The sequence below is a fragment of the Crocodylus siamensis genome, chromosome 10 (assembly GCF_052110815.1).
Source record: "Crocodylus siamensis isolate JL-2025a chromosome 10, ASM5211081v1, whole genome shotgun sequence".
In the NCBI taxonomy this organism is placed as follows: Eukaryota; Metazoa; Chordata; order Crocodylia; family Crocodylidae; genus Crocodylus; species Crocodylus siamensis.
Window position 1 is genome coordinate 71,573,462 of NC_143404.1, and position 17,413 is coordinate 71,590,874.

The following is a 17,413-nucleotide window of genomic DNA, read 5'->3' on the forward strand; positions in this document are numbered from 1 at the left end:
TGTTGCAAGAGGCTTCATCTCGGACCCGCCTGCATTCAGCCCCTTGCAGCACAGCGCTGAGCCCAGTGCCCGGGAGCCCTTCTGTGGGCACCCCCTCAGCCGCCACGTCTGCTCCAGGCCTGGCGTGTGGGGGTGCCCGGGGGACCCCCTGGGAGCGGGTGGCTTGCAGAGAGCCAGGCACGTCCCTGTTATCTGCCTTCACCCTGCACCAGCCCCTGGCCCCGGCTTTCGCGGCTTCAGCTCCTCTGCTGCTGCCCCGCGCCTGCAGAGCACGTGCACGCCGCCCCGGGGCTGTCCGCAGGGGCCACGTCAGGACAGCATAAAGCCACGTCTGTGGTGCCCCTCGAAGCTGCCCCGCACCCGCTCCGGGAGGGGCCTGGGGCAGGGTGGAAATGCCGGGCCCTGGCCTGGGACTCGGCTCCGCTGAGCATCACACCCTCACCCGACCTGTCCTGTGCGCTGTGTCCCAGGTGTCGGGGACCAGGAGTACCGGGTGCTGCAGTCCCAGGGCCCCGTGTCGGTGTCGGCGGGGGAGACGCTCCAGTTGAACTGCACCACGCCTCCGCGCGGACCACCAGGGCCAGTGAAGTGGTTCCTGGGCTCGGGCAGCGGCCGCCGGCTCGTCTATGCAGAAACAGTGTCATTCCCCCGGGTCGGAAGGGCTGTTCCCAGGCTCTCCTTCAGACTACACCATCTACATCAGTGACGTCCGCCCCGAGGATGCCGGCACCTATTACTGCGTGAAGCTCAAGAAAGGATCGACTGATGAGGAGATCCAATCCGGAGCAGGCACGGTGGTGTCCGTGAGCGGTGAGTGCATCCCCCCCTGCCTGCCAGGCCCCAGAGCAGGCAGGAACCGCCCGGCCCAACGTCCCCCGGGCAGCCGGGGTCCCGGCGACGGGCTGAGGCCGTGGTGGAGGTCTGCTCCGTGGGCGGTGGGCGGCAGGGGTCAGTCCTGGGGGAATCGCTGTTCACACCCAGCTGCAGGAATGAGCTGCAAGGTGCACGGGGGCTGGGGAGGGTGAACCTGGGGCTGCTGAAGGGTGCTCCGGGGTCTGGGTGAGGCCTCCGTGTTCCCATGAAGCGTGGCAGGAGCTGCTGGTCTTGCAGCCCCAGAGCGAGCCAGACAGGCTGTCCCCAGCCAGAGGACGGTCTGCAGATCCAACCCCGGTGCCGCGGAGCGGGCTCAGCCGAGCCCCTGCAGGCACCGAGCCCCCACAGCCCCAGCAGCTCTCTTCTTCCTCTTCTTCACCTGCTGCTGCATTTCCCCAGCGCTGCCCCCCGACCTCCAGGCACCAGGCCAGGGCCGGGGGACGTGGGTCCCATGGGGCTGGGCTCAGGCTCTCCATGACAGCAGTCAGTCTGATGCGCGCTTCTCCCTGCAGCCAGCCCGTCTGCCCCATCCGTGTCCGGCCCCGCCAGCAGGGTCGAGGCGGGCAGCCCCGTGAGCTTCACCTGCACGTCCGAAGGGTTCTCCCCCAGGGACATCGCCGTGACCTGGCTCGAGGACGGGGCCGAAGCTCACAGCCCAACCGCCCCAGATCCTCCCTGAGCACGGGAGCGTCTCCTACCGCATGTCCAGCACCCTGGCGAGGACGCTGACGGTCGGGGACATCCGCTCCCAGCTCACCTGCCAGATCAAGCACAGCGCCACGTCGGCGCCGCTGCGGGGGACGTACAACCTCGGCCAGGCCCTGCGAGGTGAGGAGCCGGCGGGGCCGAACCGGGCGCTCCCATCGCTGTGCAGGCCGGAAATGGGAGCTGAGCTGATGGGCAGGGCACCAGCCCCATTTTAAACCACGCAGTGAGAGCGAGGGTTTGTGGGGTTTTATCCCCGGGGGCAGGGCGAGTCTGCACCATCCTGCACCTCGTTACCTGCACTCACTTCAAAATGTTCCCTGTCCCCAGGGTCTCTGTGGGGCAGGGCTGTGGTGTGCAAAGGGGTCTGGGGCATAAATTTGCACCCCCGAGACACGCCAGGGGCCCAGCACGAGAGGCTGCGCCTGCTTCAGAGCTGGAGACAAGCCTCAGCTCTGGGACGTAGGCCCAACACGCGCGCGCCTACGACCCTCCTGCAGTTGCTCAGGAAGAGCTCCCCTGTACGGGCTGTTTTGTTCCAGTCTCCCCCAGGCTCAGGCTGGCCACCAACTACTCTGGTGCCGTCCCCTTGAACGAGATGGTGGCGTTCACCTGCAGCCTGGAGGGGTTTTACCCCAATGTGGCGAGGCTCACCTGGATGGAGAATGGGGATGAGACCAAGCCAGAGAAATCCCCGTCCCCGACGGAGAACCCAGACGGGACCTTCTCGCTGACGAGGACGCTGGAGGTGCGGGCGACCGAGCAGAGGAACCAGTCCACGTTCACCTGCCGGGCCGTGCACGACTCCCAGCCCCCCACCAGCGTCAGCCGCAGCCTGACAGTCGCTGCGATGAGCACCGAGGCGGAGGCGCAGCAGCAGGCAGGTGAGCGCCCCGGCGCAGGGGCAAAGCCGCACGAGGAAGGCGGATGCAGAGCCCAGGCCGTGTCCAGCTGCAGGGAGCCTGTGACGGCGCAGGGACGGGGCGGGGGACCTGAGGCAGCACCTTCTCTTCTCGGAGCTGGGCTCTGTGCACCCCCCCATGCCCCTGCACAGGGCCCAGCCCCGCTCATCGCGTACGTCCCCACCAGGCCAGTGTCTGCTGTCCAGCCCTGGGCTCTGGGTCGGGTACGTCCTGGGGAAGGGCCTCATCGGCGCCTTCCTCTTCTTCCTCTTCGTGCGCAGGAAGGAGCCGTAAGGTAACGGGGCTTTCCCGTGTCCGGAGGGGGGCTGAGTGGGGACGTGGGCTGGTGCGGGCAGGGCTGGGGGTGCTTGGGGAGACAGGTGGGGCCAGGGGAGCTGGGTGCCGGGGTGAGAGCAGGGATGCGCTGTGTGCAGCGCGGGGGCCGTGGGGAGCTCCTCGGGGACCTTCCCACCCGCTGCATCCTTTCCCTTTGCAGCTCCCGGCTGCTTTGCCGCCTCGGCCGCTTGCAGACTTGGAGGCAGCCTCTCTCCTCAGAGGCAGGATGGAGCTCACCAGCTGCTCCACGCACCCCGGGCAGGGGCTCCGGTCCCGGCTGCTGCCCCCCACCCCAGCCCGTTCCCCAGCAGCTTTGCCTTGACCCAGTGCAGGAGCCGGCTCCCTGCAAGTGCAGTGCAGCCGTGTCATTCGCTCCCTGACCATGCCGCGAAGAGCCGCGGGGCCGTGCGCAGCGTCCCTAGGTGTCCTGCAGGCCCTGAGCTGTCCTGGGAGCATGGGCGCCTGGTCCGGCCGCTCAGTCTTGCTCCCGAGGCCGGTGAGGACTGGGCGCTCTGCAGAGGCAGGCTGTGCTGCTGTCTCTGTCGGCTCCTGTCACTTCTGTTTGGAAATAAACCACGCTAGACATACTTGCACCTGCCCCATGTGCAGTCCTGGCCTGATCTGAACCCTGGCCTGTCCCTGCGGCAGGGGGGGAGTGACCATCCCAGGGCACTGCCCAGGGCCCTCGTGCCCTGTTGGGTTTAACTTGTTCAGCCTGATGCTGGACACGAAACTCCCTGCACAACCAGAGGGTCCAACCTCCGGCCCCCAAATGGGGTCACATCAGCAGGTGACCCCATTAGACTTTAGTCTGAGCTGGGGCCAGCCGGGGCTGCAGGAGGCCCACAGAGCAAGGGGCCAAAGCCCAGCTGGAGGACAGCCCGGCCTCTGGGTGGGTCCGCGTCTCTGGGAGTGTCCTGGGCAGCACGGGCCGTGTCTGGGCCTGGCCGGCATTGGGGCGGCCCGGCTGCGGGCAGGTGCCAGGTGTGGTGGTAAGACGCTTCAGTGCGGGGGCAAAGCTGTGGGCTCGTCTACCCGGCGTGTCCGCTCTGGGCGTGGGAAGATACCCCGTGTGCTTCTCATCCCCGTTTCCTTGCACAAACCTGGACTCTGGGTGGGAGGCAGGTACTTTGCCCCCCTGGGCTTTTGCTGCTGGGTTGTCTGTGGGCATCAGTGTGGGAAAACATGATCGCCGTGCTGGGAGAGGGGAGGGCTGAGGCTCCAGCCGGCCCAGTGCTGAGCCCGTGTCCACAGGGCCGCGGCGCTGCCTCCCTGGGACCGGCTGCTCCACTGCTCTGCTGCAACCCACTTCCTTCCGCATTTTGGAAATCCCTTCCGACCGGGAACCTCTGTGTTCCTGCGCCCAGGGAGAGAGGACCTGGGTGGCCGTGAGGAAGGGTCCCCCACTCCGCTGTCACCATGGCCACCTTGGCCCCTGGACCTGGTTGGTGTCTGCCAGCCCTCGTGGTGCTGCTTCTTGTGGACGTCCCAGCTCCTAACCCTAACCTGTCGTAGGAAGTCCTGTCCGCAAGCAGACATGGGTGCACCCTCCACTACAAAGGGTCATTTTAATTGCATTACCTCAGTGAGGGTATTCCCCCGTCACCACCATGGATGTGGTATTTGACGCGTGCAAGACACTTCCAGTTTGTTCTGGAAGCGCAGACCTTTCCCAGACAGGGCATCGGCCTGCCCCGAGCGCGGGGCGCTTCCCACGCCACACGTGCAGGGTAATGAGAGCAGCCTGGCCCGGGCACCAGCTGCTCCCGGGCAACCTGCATGGTCAGCGGGAGCTCGGGTCGCAGCTGCATGAAGCGGGATTGGTAAAGCCCGGGATGTGCCCAGCTGGTTTGGGCTGGCACGGATCAGCCCGCACCAGGCTGTGCTGGGAGGACAGCGTGCTGCACTGTCCAGATGCTACCTTCGTCTTTGCCAAGGGACACAGATGAGGCTCTGCCCGTCTAGAAGGAGCGCAAATGGTTTATTTTCAAAAAGGAATTACTGCACAAGCATCTCCTGGTGCTCCTGGCTGGAGCTCTGCCAGGGGCCAAGGCAGCAGAAACAGTGCCGTGGAGCAGGGGGTGGGGCTGTGCTCCCTGCTGCCATCACCCTGGCGTCCCAGAGCACCAGCCAGCAGCCACGCCGTGCGTCCAGCGCTGCACCTACCCCCAGGCCGCTCAGCTACCAGCTCAGGGTAGGTGCTGCAGGAACAACGTAAGATCACCCTGCTCCTACCCAGCCCCAGCATGAATGTCTGCAAAGCTCCCCGCTCCTGCAGCCCAGGCAGGGAGCCTCTGAGCCCCACGGCCCAGCCCAGGCCACTCAAGAGCTCATGATGCAGGTTCCTGGGCCACACGGCGCTGGGAAAGGCTCGGGAATCACGGGCATTTCTCTTTTTGCATTGTACACACTGGGAATCAGCTCCCGGAGCTGCAGGTCAGCGCAGGGTGGCAACGGGGGCTGGGCAGGGAGGCATGTCGGGCACCCGTCCTGGCAGGTGCTGCTCTCATCCACGGGAGAGAGCAGTGGTCCACACGCTGGCCTCACCCCGGATGCTGAGGGGATAGCAGGGATCACTGCCGCTCCACCGAGGACCCGGTGCCTGGGCTGCAGGGGCGGGGGCTGCTGGCAGAGGTGCTGGCAGGTGGGAAGCCATGCAGGAAATGCTGGAGCTAGACCCAGGGCTAGAGCACGGGGCAGCCAAAGAGATGGAGGAGGAGGGCCCCTTAGCTGTTGTCTGTGCGCCTGTGAGGAGGACAAGGCAGGGGACAAGGCATCGTGAGTGAGCTCCAGTCTCCAAGACTCAGCACAGGGTGTGATGGGCACAGCCCCAGAGGTTGACGCTCTGCCTCCTGCTCCTGGGTCACTGGCACCGTGGACTGCCCAGGCCCTCCCAGAGGAGGAAGAGGAGGAGGAGCAAGGCAGCCCAGGAAACAGTGACCCCAGAGACCTCCAGCCCGCCATGCCAGCCTCTCTGCAGGGCTCTATCCCTGCCACCTGCTCCTGGCCCCCGGGAGAGGGACCTCATTACCTTCTCAGCAAGAAGAAGAAGAGCAAGAAGAGCAGGACAGCCATCAGCACTTTCTCCAGGGCAGCCCCGAGCCAGAACTCGGGGCTGGACAGGAGCCCTGGCCCCGAAGCGGAGGCTGGATCTGCGGCAGAAATGCACGGGGTCAGCGGACACACTGGAGCCCCGTGGGAAGGGTCCCCACCGCTACCCCCAACCCAGGCCGGAGGATGCGTGGCTGCTAGCCCTCCCCCCAAGCTTGCAGGCAGCTGGGCTAGGACTTGGGGCAGCCCGCACGGGGCGCTGAGATGGCCCCGTCGGGCGCCAGCAGGGTCTGGTGCAGCTGGCCCAGGAGTTTTGCACAGAGGGGAGGAGCGGACACAAGGCTGCCTGCCCTGCCCCTATGCTAGCACAGGCGCCAGAAGAGATCTGACCCCTCCTCACCACCGCTGCGGCTGCTCTGCTGAATTTAGGGCCATTTCTCTGCGAGCCTATCTAGGGCCGAGACAGAAAACGTCCCGAGATCTGCGGCTCCCTCCAGGGAGGTGTCCCTGTCCTCACGTCCCCTGCCGCCTGCATCCCAGCGGCCCAGTGAGTGCCTGGGCCGAGCGGGGTTGGGGGCTGCACTCACCATGCACAGACACCACCGTGTACGGCCCAGAGAGGAACTCCATCATTTCAAGGAACGATCCTCTCCTGAACTTCACGCAGTAATAGGTGCCGGCGTCCTCGGGGCGGATGTCACTGATGCGGATGGAGTAGTCCGTGGGAGAGCTGGCTGCAACCCTTGTGACCCGGGGCAATGACTGTGTCTCTTCAGAGACGGGCTGGCGGTCCCTGCCCTTGCCCTTGAACCACTTCACCGGCCCTGCTGGTACATGTGGAGGCATGGTGCAGTTCAGCACGAGCGTCGACCCCACTGACACCGACACCGAGTTCTGGCCCCTGGTGCCTAGGACACAGGGGACAGGATGGGACAGGGTGAGGAGACGGCGAGGGAAGGTGGCACTTTCTGCAGGACGTGGGAGTCGATATGCAGCGATGGCTGGCCGTCACGTCCCGCTGGGGCTGGGAGCTCTGCACAAGCTGGGCTTACCCGTCAGAGGCAACGGCAGGCAGCTAGTGCTCTTTAAAGGGCTGGACAGGGGAGGGGAAAGGCCGCCAAGACCTCTAGTGCTGACCGCCTGGAAGCCGTGTCGGGGTCACCTTCTGGGGCTGGGCAAAGGGTCAGCTCGGGCCTTTACTCCCCCCTGGACACTGGCACCAGATCACCATCCTGATGCAGCAGGGCCGTGCCCAGCCCCGGGCTGGTTTAGTTGCCCAGCGGGCCCTGCCCTAACGTCGTGCTGTTTACAGGGATGCCTGTGGTCTGAGGGGGGAAGTCTTGCCCCGGGCTGCATTACAAGACAGGAAGCAAAGAGGACGAGAAAAAGGTGGAGCAACCTGGACCCGTTCAGCTCTGGGGTGCTTGGGGCCGTGGGCTCCTTGCCCTTCGGCTGCTCCAGACGCTGAAGTCAGGGTGGGACAGTAAAGTCAACGTGCAGCTCAATGACAGATGAAAAGCAATATTGATACGTGCTACTTATTATCCTCACTACAAGAAGCAGCAGTCCAACGTGCTGCATGGTGGCAGTGCCTGGAGACCAGCCGTGAGCAGGACCCCGTGGGCTTGGGGACTAACCCACGGCCGCGTCCATCCATGTCAAAGCAGAAGAACCTGTGCAAACTGCAGGTGGGCGGGTTAGGAGCTGGGTTTCATACTCACCTGGGACGTCCACAAGAAGCAGCACCACGAGGGCTGGCAGACACCAACCAGGTCCAGGGGCCAAGGTGGCCATGGTGACAGCGGAGTGGGGACCCTTCCTCACGGCCACCCAGGTCCTCTCTCCCTGGGCGCAGGAACACAGAGGTTCCCGGTCGGAAGGGATTTCCAAAATGCGGAAGGAAGTGGGTTGCAGCAGAGCAGTGGAGCAGCCGGTCCCAGGGAGGCAGCGCCGCGGCCCTGTGGACACGGGCTCAGCACTGGGCCGGCTGGAGCCTCAGCCCTCCCCTCTCCCAGCACGGCGATCATGTTTTCCCACACTGATGCCCACAGACAACCCAGCAGCAAAAGCCCAGGGGGGCAAAGTACCTGCCTCCCACCCAGAGTCCAGGTTTGTGCAAGGAAACGGGGATGAGAAGCACACGGGGTATCTTCCCACGCCCAGAGCGGACACGCCGGGTAGACGAGCCCACAGCTTTGCCCCCGCACTGAAGCGTCTTACCACCACACCTGGCACCTGCCCGCAGCCGGGCCGCCCCAATGCCGGCCAGGCCCAGACACGGCCCGTGCTGCCCAGGACACTCCCAGAGACGCGGACCCACCCAGAGGCCGGGCTGTCCTCCAGCTGGGCTTTGGCCCCTTGCTCTGTGGGCCTCCTGCAGCCCCGGCTGGCCCCAGCTCAGACTAAAGTCTAATGGGGTCACCTGCTGATGTGACCCCATTTGGGGGCCGGAGGTTGGACCCTCTGGTTGTGCAGGGAGTTTCGTGTCCAGCATCAGGCTGAACAAGTTAAACCCAACAGGGCACGAGGGCCCTGGGCAGTGCCCTGGGATGGTCACTCCCCCCCTGCCGCAGGGACAGGCCAGGGTTCAGATCAGGCCAGGACTGCACATGGGGCAGGTGCAAGTATGTCTAGCGTGGTTTATTTCCAAACAGAAGTGACAGGAGCCGACAGAGACAGCAGCACAGCCTGCCTCTGCAGAGCGCCCAGTCCTCACCGGCCTCGGGAGCAAGACTGAGCGGCCGGACCAGGCGCCCATGCTCCCAGGACAGCTCAGGGCCTGCAGGACACCTAGGGACGCTGCGCACGGCCCCGCGGCTCTTCGCGGCATGGTCAGGGAGCGAATGACACGGCTGCACTGCACTTGCAGGGAGCCGGCTCCTGCACTGGGTCAAGGCAAAGCTGCTGGGGAACGGGCTGGGGTGGGGGGCAGCAGCCGGGACCGGAGCCCCTGCCCGGGGTGCGTGGAGCAGCTGGTGAGCTCCATCCTGCCTCTGAGGAGAGAGGCTGCCTCCAAGTCTGCAAGCGGCCGAGGCGGCAAAGCAGCCGGGAGCTGCAAAGGGAAAGGATGCAGCGGGTGGGAAGGTCCCCGAGGAGCTCCCCACGGCCCCCGCGCTGCACACAGCGCATCCCTGCTCTCACCCCGGCACCCAGCTCCCCTGGCCCCACCTGTCTCCCCAAGCACCCCCAGCCCTGCCCGCACCAGCCCACGTCCCCACTCAGCCCCCCTCCGGACACGGGAAAGCCCCGTTACCTTACGGCTCCTTCCTGCGCACGAAGAGGAAGAAGAGGAAGGCGCCGATGAGGCCCTTCCCCAGGACGTACCCGACCCAGAGCCCCGGGCTGGACAGCAGACACTGGCCTGGTGGGGACGTACGCGATGAGCGGGGCTGGGCCCTGTGCAGGGGCATGGGGGGGTGCACAGAGCCCAGCTCCGAGAAGAAGTGCTGCCTCAGGTCCCCCGCCCCGTCCCTGCGCCGTCACAGGCTCCCTGCAGCTGGACACGGCCTGGGCTCTGCATCCGCCTTCCTCGTGCGGCTTTGCCCCTGCGCCGGGGCGCTCACCTGCCTGCTGCTGCGCCTCCGCCTCGGTGCTCATCGCAGCGACTGTCAGGCTGCGGCTGACGCTGGTGGGGGGCTGGGAGTCGTGCACGGCCCGGCAGGTGAACGTGGACTGGTTCCTCTGCTCGGTCGCCCGCACCTCCAGCGTCCTCGTCAGCGAGAAGGTCCCGTCTGGGTTCTCCGTCGGGGACGGGGATTTCTCTGGCTTGGTCTCATCCCCATTCTCCATCCAGGTGAGCCTCGCCACATTGGGGTAAAACCCCTCCAGGCTGCAGGTGAACGCCACCATCTCGTTCAAGGGGACGGCACCAGAGTAGTTGGTGGCCAGCCGGGGCCTGGGGGAGACTGGAACAAAACAGCCCGTACAGGGGAGCTCTTCCTGAGCAACTGCAGGAGGGTCGTAGGCGCGCGCGTGTTGGGCCTACGTCCCAGAGCTGAGGCTTGACTCCAGCTCTGAAGCAGGTGCAGCCTCTCGTGCTGGGCCCCTGGCGTGTCTCGGGGGTGCAAATTTATGCCCCAGACCCCTTTGCACACCACAGCCCTGCCCCACAGAGACCCTGGGGACAGGGAACATTTTGAAGTGAGTGCAGGTAACGAGGTGCAGGATGGTGCAGACTCGCCCTGCCCCCGGGGATAAAACCCCACAAACCCTCGCTCTCACTGCGTGGTTTAAAATGGGGCTGGTGCCCTGCCCATCAGCTCAGCTCCCATTTCCGGCCTGCACAGCGATGGGAGCGCCCGGTTCGGCCCCGCCGGCTCCTCACCTCGCAGGGCCTGGCCGAGGTTGTACGTCCCCCGCAGCGGAGCCGACGTGGCGCTGTGCTCGATCTGGCAGGTGAGCTGGGAGCGGATGTCCCCGGCCGTCAGCGTCCTCGCCAGGGTGCTGGACATGCGGTAGGAGACGCTCCCGTGCTCAGGGAGGATCTGGGGCGGTTGGGCTCTGAGCTTGGCCCCGTCCTTGAGCCAGGTCACGGCGATGTCCCTGGGGGAGAACCCTTCGGACGTGCAGGTGAAGCTCACGGGGCTGCCCGCCTCGACCCTGCTGGCGGGGCCGGACACGGATGGGGCAGACGGGCTGGCTGCAGGGAGAAGCGCGCATCAGACTGACTGCTGTCATTGAGAGCCTGAGCCCAGCCCCATGGGACCCACGTCCCCCGGCCCTGGCCTGGTGCCTGGAGGTCGGGGGGCAGCGCTGGGGAAATGCAGCAGCAGGTGAAGAAGAGGAAGAAGAGAGCTGCTGGGGCTGTGGGGGCTCGGTGCCTGCAGGGGCTCGGCTGAGCCCGCTCCGCGGCACCGGGGTTGGATCTGCAGACCGTCCTCTGGCTGGGGACAGCCTGTCTAGCTCGCTCTGGGGCTGCAAGACCAGCAGCTCCTGCCGCGCTTCATGGGAACACGGAGGCCTCACCCAGACCCCGGAGCACCCTTCAGCAGCCCCAGGTTCACCCTCCCCAGCCCCCGTGCACCTTGCAGCTCATTCCTGCAGCTGGGTGTGAACAGCGATTCCCCCAGGACTGACCCCTGCCGCCCACCGCCCACGGAGCAGACCTCCACCACGGCCTCAGCCCGTCGCCGGGACCCCGGCTGCCCGGGGGACGTTGGGCCGGGCGGTTCCTGCCTGCTCTGGGACCTGGCAGGCAGGGGGGGATGCACTCACCGCTCACGGACACCACCGTGCCTGCTCCGGATCGGTACAACCTCATCAGTCGATCCTTTCTTGAACTTCACGCAGTAATAGGTGCCGGCATCCTCGGGGTGGACATCACTGATGTAGATGGTGTAGTCTGAAGTAGAGCCGGGAACAGCCCTTCCGACCCGGGGGAATGACACTGTTTCTGCATAGACGAGCCGGCGGCCGCTGCCCGAGCCCAGGAACCACTTCACTGGCCCTGGTGCTGCCGCGCGGAGGCGTGGTGCAGTTCAACTGGAGCGTCTCCCCCGCCGACACCGACACGGGGCCCTGGGACTGCAGTACCGGGTACTCCTGGACCACGACACCTGGGACACAGCGCACAGGACAGGTCGGGTGAGGGTGTGATGCTCAGCGGAGCCGAGTCCCAGGCCAGGGCCCGGCATTTCCACCCTGCCCCAGGCCCCTCCCGGAGCGGGTGCGGGGCAGCTTCGAGGGGCACCACAGACGTGGCTTTATGCTGTCCTGACGTGGCCCCTGCGGACAGCCCCGGGGCGGCGTGCACGTGCTCTGCAGGCGCGGGGCAGCAGCAGAGGAGCTGAAGCCGCGAAAGCCGGGGCCAGGGGCTGGTGCAGGGTGAAGGCAGATAACAGGGACGTGCCTGGCTCTCTGCAAGCCACCCGCTCCCGGGGTCCCCCGGGCACCCCCACACGCCAGGCCTGGAGCAGACGTGGCGGCTGAGGGGGTGCCCACAGAAGGGCTCCCGGGCACTGGGCTCAGCGCTGTGCTGCAAGGGGTGAATGCAGGCGGGTCCGAGATGAAGCCTCTTGCAACAAACTTCCTGGTCGGGCGCTGGGCAGGGGAACCTGGGCTCAGCCTGGACAGGCTTGACCCAAGAGGACAGCCCCTGCCACATGCAGCTCTGCATGTGCAACCCGAGCACGAGCTAAGCACCAGCCAGGGAGCTGCAAAATCGCACGGGGCTGGGGCATCCCGCTGGCCAGGATCCGGACGACTCCGTCAGTGCCCCGCCGGGCTCTGCACCCCGCACTCACCGCCGGCGTCCGGGAGAAGCACCAGCACCAGCAGGCACCAGCCAGGTCCGGGAGCCCGCGTGCCCATGGCCGTGGTCTGGGAGGGGAGCCCGCTGGGCTGCCGCCGGACCCGGGGCTACGCAGGGCTGCTGAGAAGCCCAGAGTCATCTGTGGTCGCTTCGTGAAGCAAGAGGAAGTGAGTTGCATGGACGCTTCTTGCGTTCAGGCCAGTGCAAATGAAGGGTGCTTCCTCTACGAGCTTCCCTCTCCCGTTCGAAGTGCAGCATGGCACAGGCTGGCATGGGGGCCTGGCCCTTTCCGCCCTGCTCTCGCCTGCCGGGGGCCTGTCGCGTGGGCAGCAGCTCTGGGCAGAGCACCACGGCGCAGGCTTCAAGCCAGGGAAGGAGCTGGCTGCTGTGCTGCGTGGTCAGGTGCACTGTCCAGCAGGAAACCTCTGCCCTGCTGCCAGGTCCCGAGTGCAAATTCTACCCCAGCCGTCTCTCCTGCCTGGGTGAGGTCAAGGACACCGAGCCTAGCAGGGGCCGCAGGCTCTTGTCCCTGCTAGAAGCCTCCTACGGTGCCTATCCCAGACGCAAGGCAGGCGGGGCACGCCCCGTGAAGGCTGGGATGCCAAGCACAGGCGATCGGGAGCTTGGGGACAAGGCAGCAGGGAGGCCTGGAGAAAGCCGGGGCGAGGCGCGCTGGCTCCTGGCCCGGTGCTCTCGAGCAGCCAGCAGAGGAGGCTGCAGCTCCACGCACCGCCCGGCTGCAAAGGGACCCAGGGATCCGCACGCCGCCAAGGTGCAAGATGCTCGGGGTCCTGCCTGGGGCTTGCGGACCCCTTCAGACAACTCCCTGACCCCGTTGCCCCGCTCCAGTCGGTGCCCTGGGGCAGGGCCAGTGCAGGAAGCGTCCACCTCGCTGCTTAAATGTAGGAAACCAAAACCGGAGTGAGACTCGTCTCTCAGGGCTGCGGCAAGCGGGGACTGGAACTTCCCTCCTTCGGCAAGGGCTGGGTCCTGCAGTTTGAACAGGCTCTTCTGCTTTGACATGGATGGACGCGGCCGTGGGTTAGTCCCCAAGCCCACGGGGTCCTGCTCACGGCTGGTCTCCAGGCACTGCCACCATGCAGCACGTTGGACTGCTGCTTCTCGTAGTGAGGATAATAAGTAGCACGTATCAATATTGCTTTTCATCTGTCATTGAGCTGCACGTTGACTTTACTGTCCCACCCTGACTTCAGCGTCTGGAGCAGCCGAAGGGCAAGGAGCCCACGGCCCCAAGCACCCCAGAGCTGAACGGGTCCAGGTTGCTCCACGTTTTTCTCGTCCTCTTTGCTTCCTGTCTTGTAATGCAGCCCGGGGCAAGACTTCCCCCCTCAGACCACAGGCATCCCTGTAAACAGCACGACGTTAGGGCAGGGCCCACTGGGCAACTAAACCAGCCCGGGGCTGGGCACGGCCCTGCTGCATCAGGATGGTGATCTGGTGCCAGTGTCCAGGGGGGAGTAAAGGCCCGAGCTGACCCTTTGCACAGCCCCAGAAGGTGACCCCGACACGGCTTCCAGGCGGTCAGCACTAGAGGTCTTGGCGGCCTTTCCCCTCCCCTGTCCAGCCCTTTAAAGAGCACTAGCTGCCTGCCGTTGCCTCTGACGGGTAAGCCCAGCTTGTGCAGAGCTCCCAGCCCCAGCGGGACGTGACGGCCAGCCATCGCTGCATATCGACTCCCACGTCCTGCAGAAAGTGCCACCTTCCCTCGCCGTCTCCTCACCCTGTCCCATCCTGTCCCCTGTGTCCTAGGCACCAGGGGCCAGAACTCGGTGTCGGTGTCAGTGGGGTCGACGCTCGTGCTGAACTGCACCATGCCTCCACATGTACCAGCAGGGCCGGTGAAGTGGTTCAAGGGCAAGGGCAGGGACCGCCAGCCCGTCTCTGAAGAGACACAGTCATTGCCCCGGGTCACAAGGGTTGCAGCCAGCTCTCCCACGGACTACTCCATCCGCATCAGTGACATCCGCCCCGAGGACGCCGGCACCTATTACTGCGTGAAGTTCAGGAGAGGATCGTTCCTTGAAATGATGGAGTTCCTCTCTGGGCCGTACACGGTGGTGTCTGTGCATGGTGAGTGCAGCCCCCAACCCCGCTCGGCCCAGGCACTCACTGGGCCGCTGGGATGCAGGCGGCAGGGGACGTGAGGACAGGGACGCCTCCCCGGAGGGAGCTGCAGATCTCGGGACGTTTTCTGTCTCGGCCCTAGATAGGCTCGCAGAGAAATGGCCCTAAATTCAGCAGAGCAGCCGCAGCGGTGGCGAGGAGGGGTCAGATCTCTTCTGGCGCCTGTGCTAGCATAGGGGCAGGGCAGGCAGCCTTGTGTCCGCTCCTCCCCTCTGTGCAAAACTCCTGGGCCAGCTGCACCAGACCCTGCTGGCGCCCGACGGGGCCATCTCAGCGCCCCGTGCGGGCTGCCCCAAGTCCTAGCCCAGCTGCCTGCAAGCTTGGGGGGAGGGCTAGCAGCCACGCATCCTCCGGCCTGGGTTGGGGGTAGCGGTGGGGACCCTTCCCACGGGGCTCCAGTGTGTCCGCTGACCCCGTGCATTTCTGCCGCAGATCCAGCCTCCGCTTCGGGGCCAGGGCTCCTGTCCAGCCCCGAGTTCTGGCTCGGGGCTGCCCTGGAGAAAGTGCTGATGGCTGTCCTGCTCTTCTTGCTCTTCTTCTTCTTGCTGAGAAGGTAATGAGGTCCCTCTCCCGGGGGCCAGGAGCAGGTGGCAGGGATAGAGCCCTGCAGAGAGGCTGGCATGGCGGGCTGGAGGTCTCTGGGGTCACTGTTTCCTGGGCTGCCTTGCTCCTCCTCCTCTTCCTCCTCTGGGAGGGCCTGGGCAGTCCACGGTGCCAGTGACCCAGGAGCAGGAGGCAGAGCGTCAACCTCTGGGGCTGTGCCCATCACACCCTGTGCTGAGTCTTGGAGACTGGAGCTCACTCACGATGCCTTGTCCCCTGCCTTGTCCTCCTCACAGGCGCACAGACAACAGCTAAGGGGCCCTCCTCCTCCATCTCTTTGGCTGCCCCGTGCTCTCGCCCTGGGTCTAGCTCCAGCATTTCCTGCATGGCTTCCCACCTGCCAGCACCTCTGCCAGCAGCCCCCGCCCCTGCAGCCCAGGCACCGGGTCCTCGGTGGAGCGGCAGTGATCCCTGCTATCCCCTCAGCATCCGGGGTGAGGCCAGCGTGTGGACCACTGCTCTCTCCCGTGGATGAGAGCAGCACCTGCCAGGACGGGTGCCCGACATGCCTCCCTGCCCAGCCCCCATTGCCACCCTGTGCTGACCTGCAGCTCCGGGAGCTGATTCCCAGTGTGTACAATGCAAAAAGAGAAATGCCCGTGATTCCCGAGCCTTTCCCAGCGCCGTGTGGCCCAGGAACCTGCATCGTGAGCTCTTGAGTGGCCTGGGCTGGGCCGTGGGGCTCAGAGGCTCCCTGCCTGGGCTGCAGGAGCGGGGAGCTTTGCAGACATTCATGCTGGGGCTGGGTAGGAGCAGGGTGATCTTACGTTGTTCCTGCAGCACCTACCCTGAGCTGGTAGCTGAGCGGCCTGGGGGTAGGTGCAGCGCTGGACCCACGGGGTGGCTGCTGGCTGGTGCTCTGGGACGCCAGGGTGATGGCAGCAGGGAGCACAGCCCCACCCCTGCTCCACGGCACTGTTTCTGCTGCCTTGGCCCCTGGCAGAGCTCCAGCCAGGAGCACCAGGAGATGCTTGTGCAGTAATTCCTTTTTGAAAATAAACCATTTGCGCTCCTTCTAGACGGGCAGAGCCTCATCTGTGTCCCTTGGCAAAGACGAAGGTAGCATCTGGACAGTGCAGCACGCTGTCCTCCCAGCACAGCCTGGTGCGGGCTGATCCGTGCCAGCCCAAACCAGCTGGGCACATCCCGGGCTTTACCAATCCCGCTTCATGCAGCTGCGACCCGAGCTCCCGCTGACCATGCAGGTTGCCCGGGAGCAGCTGGTGCCCGGGCCAGGCTGCTCTCATTACCCTGCACGTGTGGCGTGGGAAGCGCCCCGCGCTCGGGGCAGGCCGATGCCCTGTCTGGGAAAGGTCTGCGCTTCCAGAACAAACTGGAAGTGTCTTGCACGCGTCAAATACCACATCCATGGTGGTGACGGGGGAATACCCTCACTGAGGTAATGCAATTAAAATGACCCTTTGTAGTGGAGGGTGCACCCATGTCTGCTTGCGGACAGGACTTCCTACGACAGCCTTATTGTTAGCTTCTCACTTTGACTTCCAGTGGGAGGATCTTGACTACACACCAGCTTCATGGAAATGGGAGACTCCTCCCTAGCTTGCTCCTGCAGCCGTACAGATGAGGGCAAGTGAAACTCAGGGGCACCTGAACACCAAGTCTCCAGACTCAAGCCCGCACGTAGGATGCCCACCAAAGGGTCTGGAAGTATCTGAACCCCAGGCAGGGGTGGAGGATGCCTGTCACTAGCAGGGCCACATGTGCAGTGTCGCCAGCGCTCATGATTTGTGGTGTTGTTCTTAAAGTCTGTGCTTCAGGAATGTGAAAAGCGGAGCTCTTTCTTTTACATATATGCATATACATATACATATATGCAGGTACTCCTCACTTAACGTCATCCTGGTTAACGTTGTTTCGTTATGTTGTCGCTGATCTATTAGAGAGCACTGGTTTAAAGTCGTGCAATTCTTGGTGATAATGCTGTTTGGTCACTGCCTGCTAGTAGGTACCGCTACTCCTCACTGAACATCGTCGTTACATTCTTGAAAAACCGACTTTCAGCGAAACAACGTTAAGCAAATCCAATTACGTCACAGTGGTTACCTATTGCAGGCAGTGGCCAAACAGCGTTATTGCTAAACATTGCACGGCTTTAAATGAAGCAAGGTGTGCCTGTGACCACTGCGATGTAATTGGATTTGCTTAACAGCTCGTTTCACTTAAAGTCGCATTTTTCACGAACGTAGGTACAACGTTAAGTGAGGAGTAGCTGTATATAGATAGGGAGATAGATATAGCTAGATAGATATACATAGATATCTAGATTTAGATATGGATATAGATAGATATTGATATGGATAGATATACATAGATATATACATATAGATAGATATATTGATAGGTAGATAGATCTAGATATGGAGGTAGATAGATATCTATATTGACTGATAGATATTGATATAGATATATACACATAGATATAGGTAGATAGATCTAGCTCTAGAGCTGGATAGATGTAGATAGATATTGATATACATACATATACACACATAGCTATAGACAGATCTAGACAGATATCTGTATTGAA

At 64.0% G+C, this 17,413-nt stretch overlaps 4 protein-coding genes across 5 annotated transcripts in view; 2 read left to right on the forward strand and 2 right to left on the reverse strand.

Moving 5' to 3' along the window:
* LOC149856837 (signal-regulatory protein beta-1-like) overlaps positions 1-3,404 on the forward strand; it is a 33,045-nt gene extending 29,641 nt beyond the window's left edge. The window contains 7 exon segments of the mRNA XM_090064267.1: positions 471-627; positions 629-810; positions 1,386-1,516; positions 1,518-1,701; positions 2,121-2,462; positions 2,668-2,775; positions 2,977-3,404. Of these exon segments, the coding sequence (XP_089920393.1) occupies positions 471-627; positions 629-810; positions 1,386-1,516; positions 1,518-1,701; positions 2,121-2,462; positions 2,668-2,774 (1,103 nt within the window). The 3' untranslated portion in view covers position 2,775; positions 2,977-3,404.
* A 1,092-nt stretch (positions 3,405-4,496) lies between these two features.
* LOC149856839 (tyrosine-protein phosphatase non-receptor type substrate 1-like) lies at positions 4,497-7,902 on the reverse strand. Of its 2 annotated transcripts, none has more exons than XM_090064271.1 (4): positions 7,589-7,902; positions 6,455-6,694; positions 5,848-5,968; positions 4,497-5,561 (listed from the first exon to the last, which is right to left on the reverse strand). In XM_090064271.1, the coding sequence occupies exons 1-4, from the start codon at positions 7,659-7,661 to the stop codon at positions 5,543-5,545; spliced, it is 453 nt and encodes a 150-aa protein (XP_089920397.1). In that variant the 5' UTR covers positions 7,662-7,902; the 3' UTR covers positions 4,497-5,542. The 2 variants fall into 2 exon arrangements, with proteins under 2 accessions (XP_089920397.1, XP_089920396.1); XM_090064270.1 differs by having other exon boundaries at positions 6,455-6,775.
* A 589-nt stretch (positions 7,903-8,491) lies between these two features.
* Positions 8,492-12,176, reverse strand: LOC149856840 (signal-regulatory protein beta-1-like). The gene is given in 8 exon segments (XM_090064100.1): positions 8,492-8,919; positions 9,121-9,228; positions 9,431-9,772; positions 10,192-10,506; positions 11,082-11,119; positions 11,121-11,340; positions 11,439-11,624; positions 12,110-12,176. Coding segments are annotated over 7 exon segments (1,275 nt in total). The 3' UTR covers positions 8,492-8,919; position 9,121.
* A 922-nt stretch (positions 12,177-13,098) lies between these two features.
* Positions 13,099-16,165, forward strand: LOC149856841 (signal-regulatory protein beta-1-like). Its single transcript, XM_090065226.1, has 3 exons — positions 13,099-14,208; positions 14,695-14,815; positions 15,102-16,165. The coding sequence occupies exons 1-3, from the start codon at positions 13,950-13,952 to the stop codon at positions 15,118-15,120; spliced, it is 399 nt and encodes a 132-aa protein (XP_089921352.1). The 5' UTR covers positions 13,099-13,949; the 3' UTR covers positions 15,121-16,165.
* The last annotated feature ends 1,248 nt before the right edge of the window (positions 16,166-17,413 follow it).

Bases quoted from the DNA above. Each gene is read 5' to 3' on its own strand.
- LOC149856839 (XM_090064270.1), bottom strand. From the start codon at position 7,661: ATGGCCACCTTGGCCCCTGGACCTGGTTGGTGTCTGCCAGCCCTCGTG. The intron at 6,776-7,588 runs GTGAGTATGAAA...CCTGTGTCCTAG, and splicing joins GCTTCTTGTGGACGTCCCAG to GCACCAGGGGCCAGAACTCG. The intron at 5,969-6,454 runs GTGAGTGCAGCC...TTTCTGCCGCAG, and splicing joins CACGGTGGTGTCTGTGCATG to ATCCAGCCTCCGCTTCGGGG.
- LOC149856841 (XM_090065226.1), top strand. From the start codon at position 13,950: ATGCCTCCACATGTACCAGCAGGGCCGGTGAAGTGGTTCAAGGGCAAG. The intron at 14,209-14,694 runs GTGAGTGCAGCC...TTTCTGCCGCAG, and splicing joins CACGGTGGTGTCTGTGCATG to ATCCAGCCTCCGCTTCGGGG.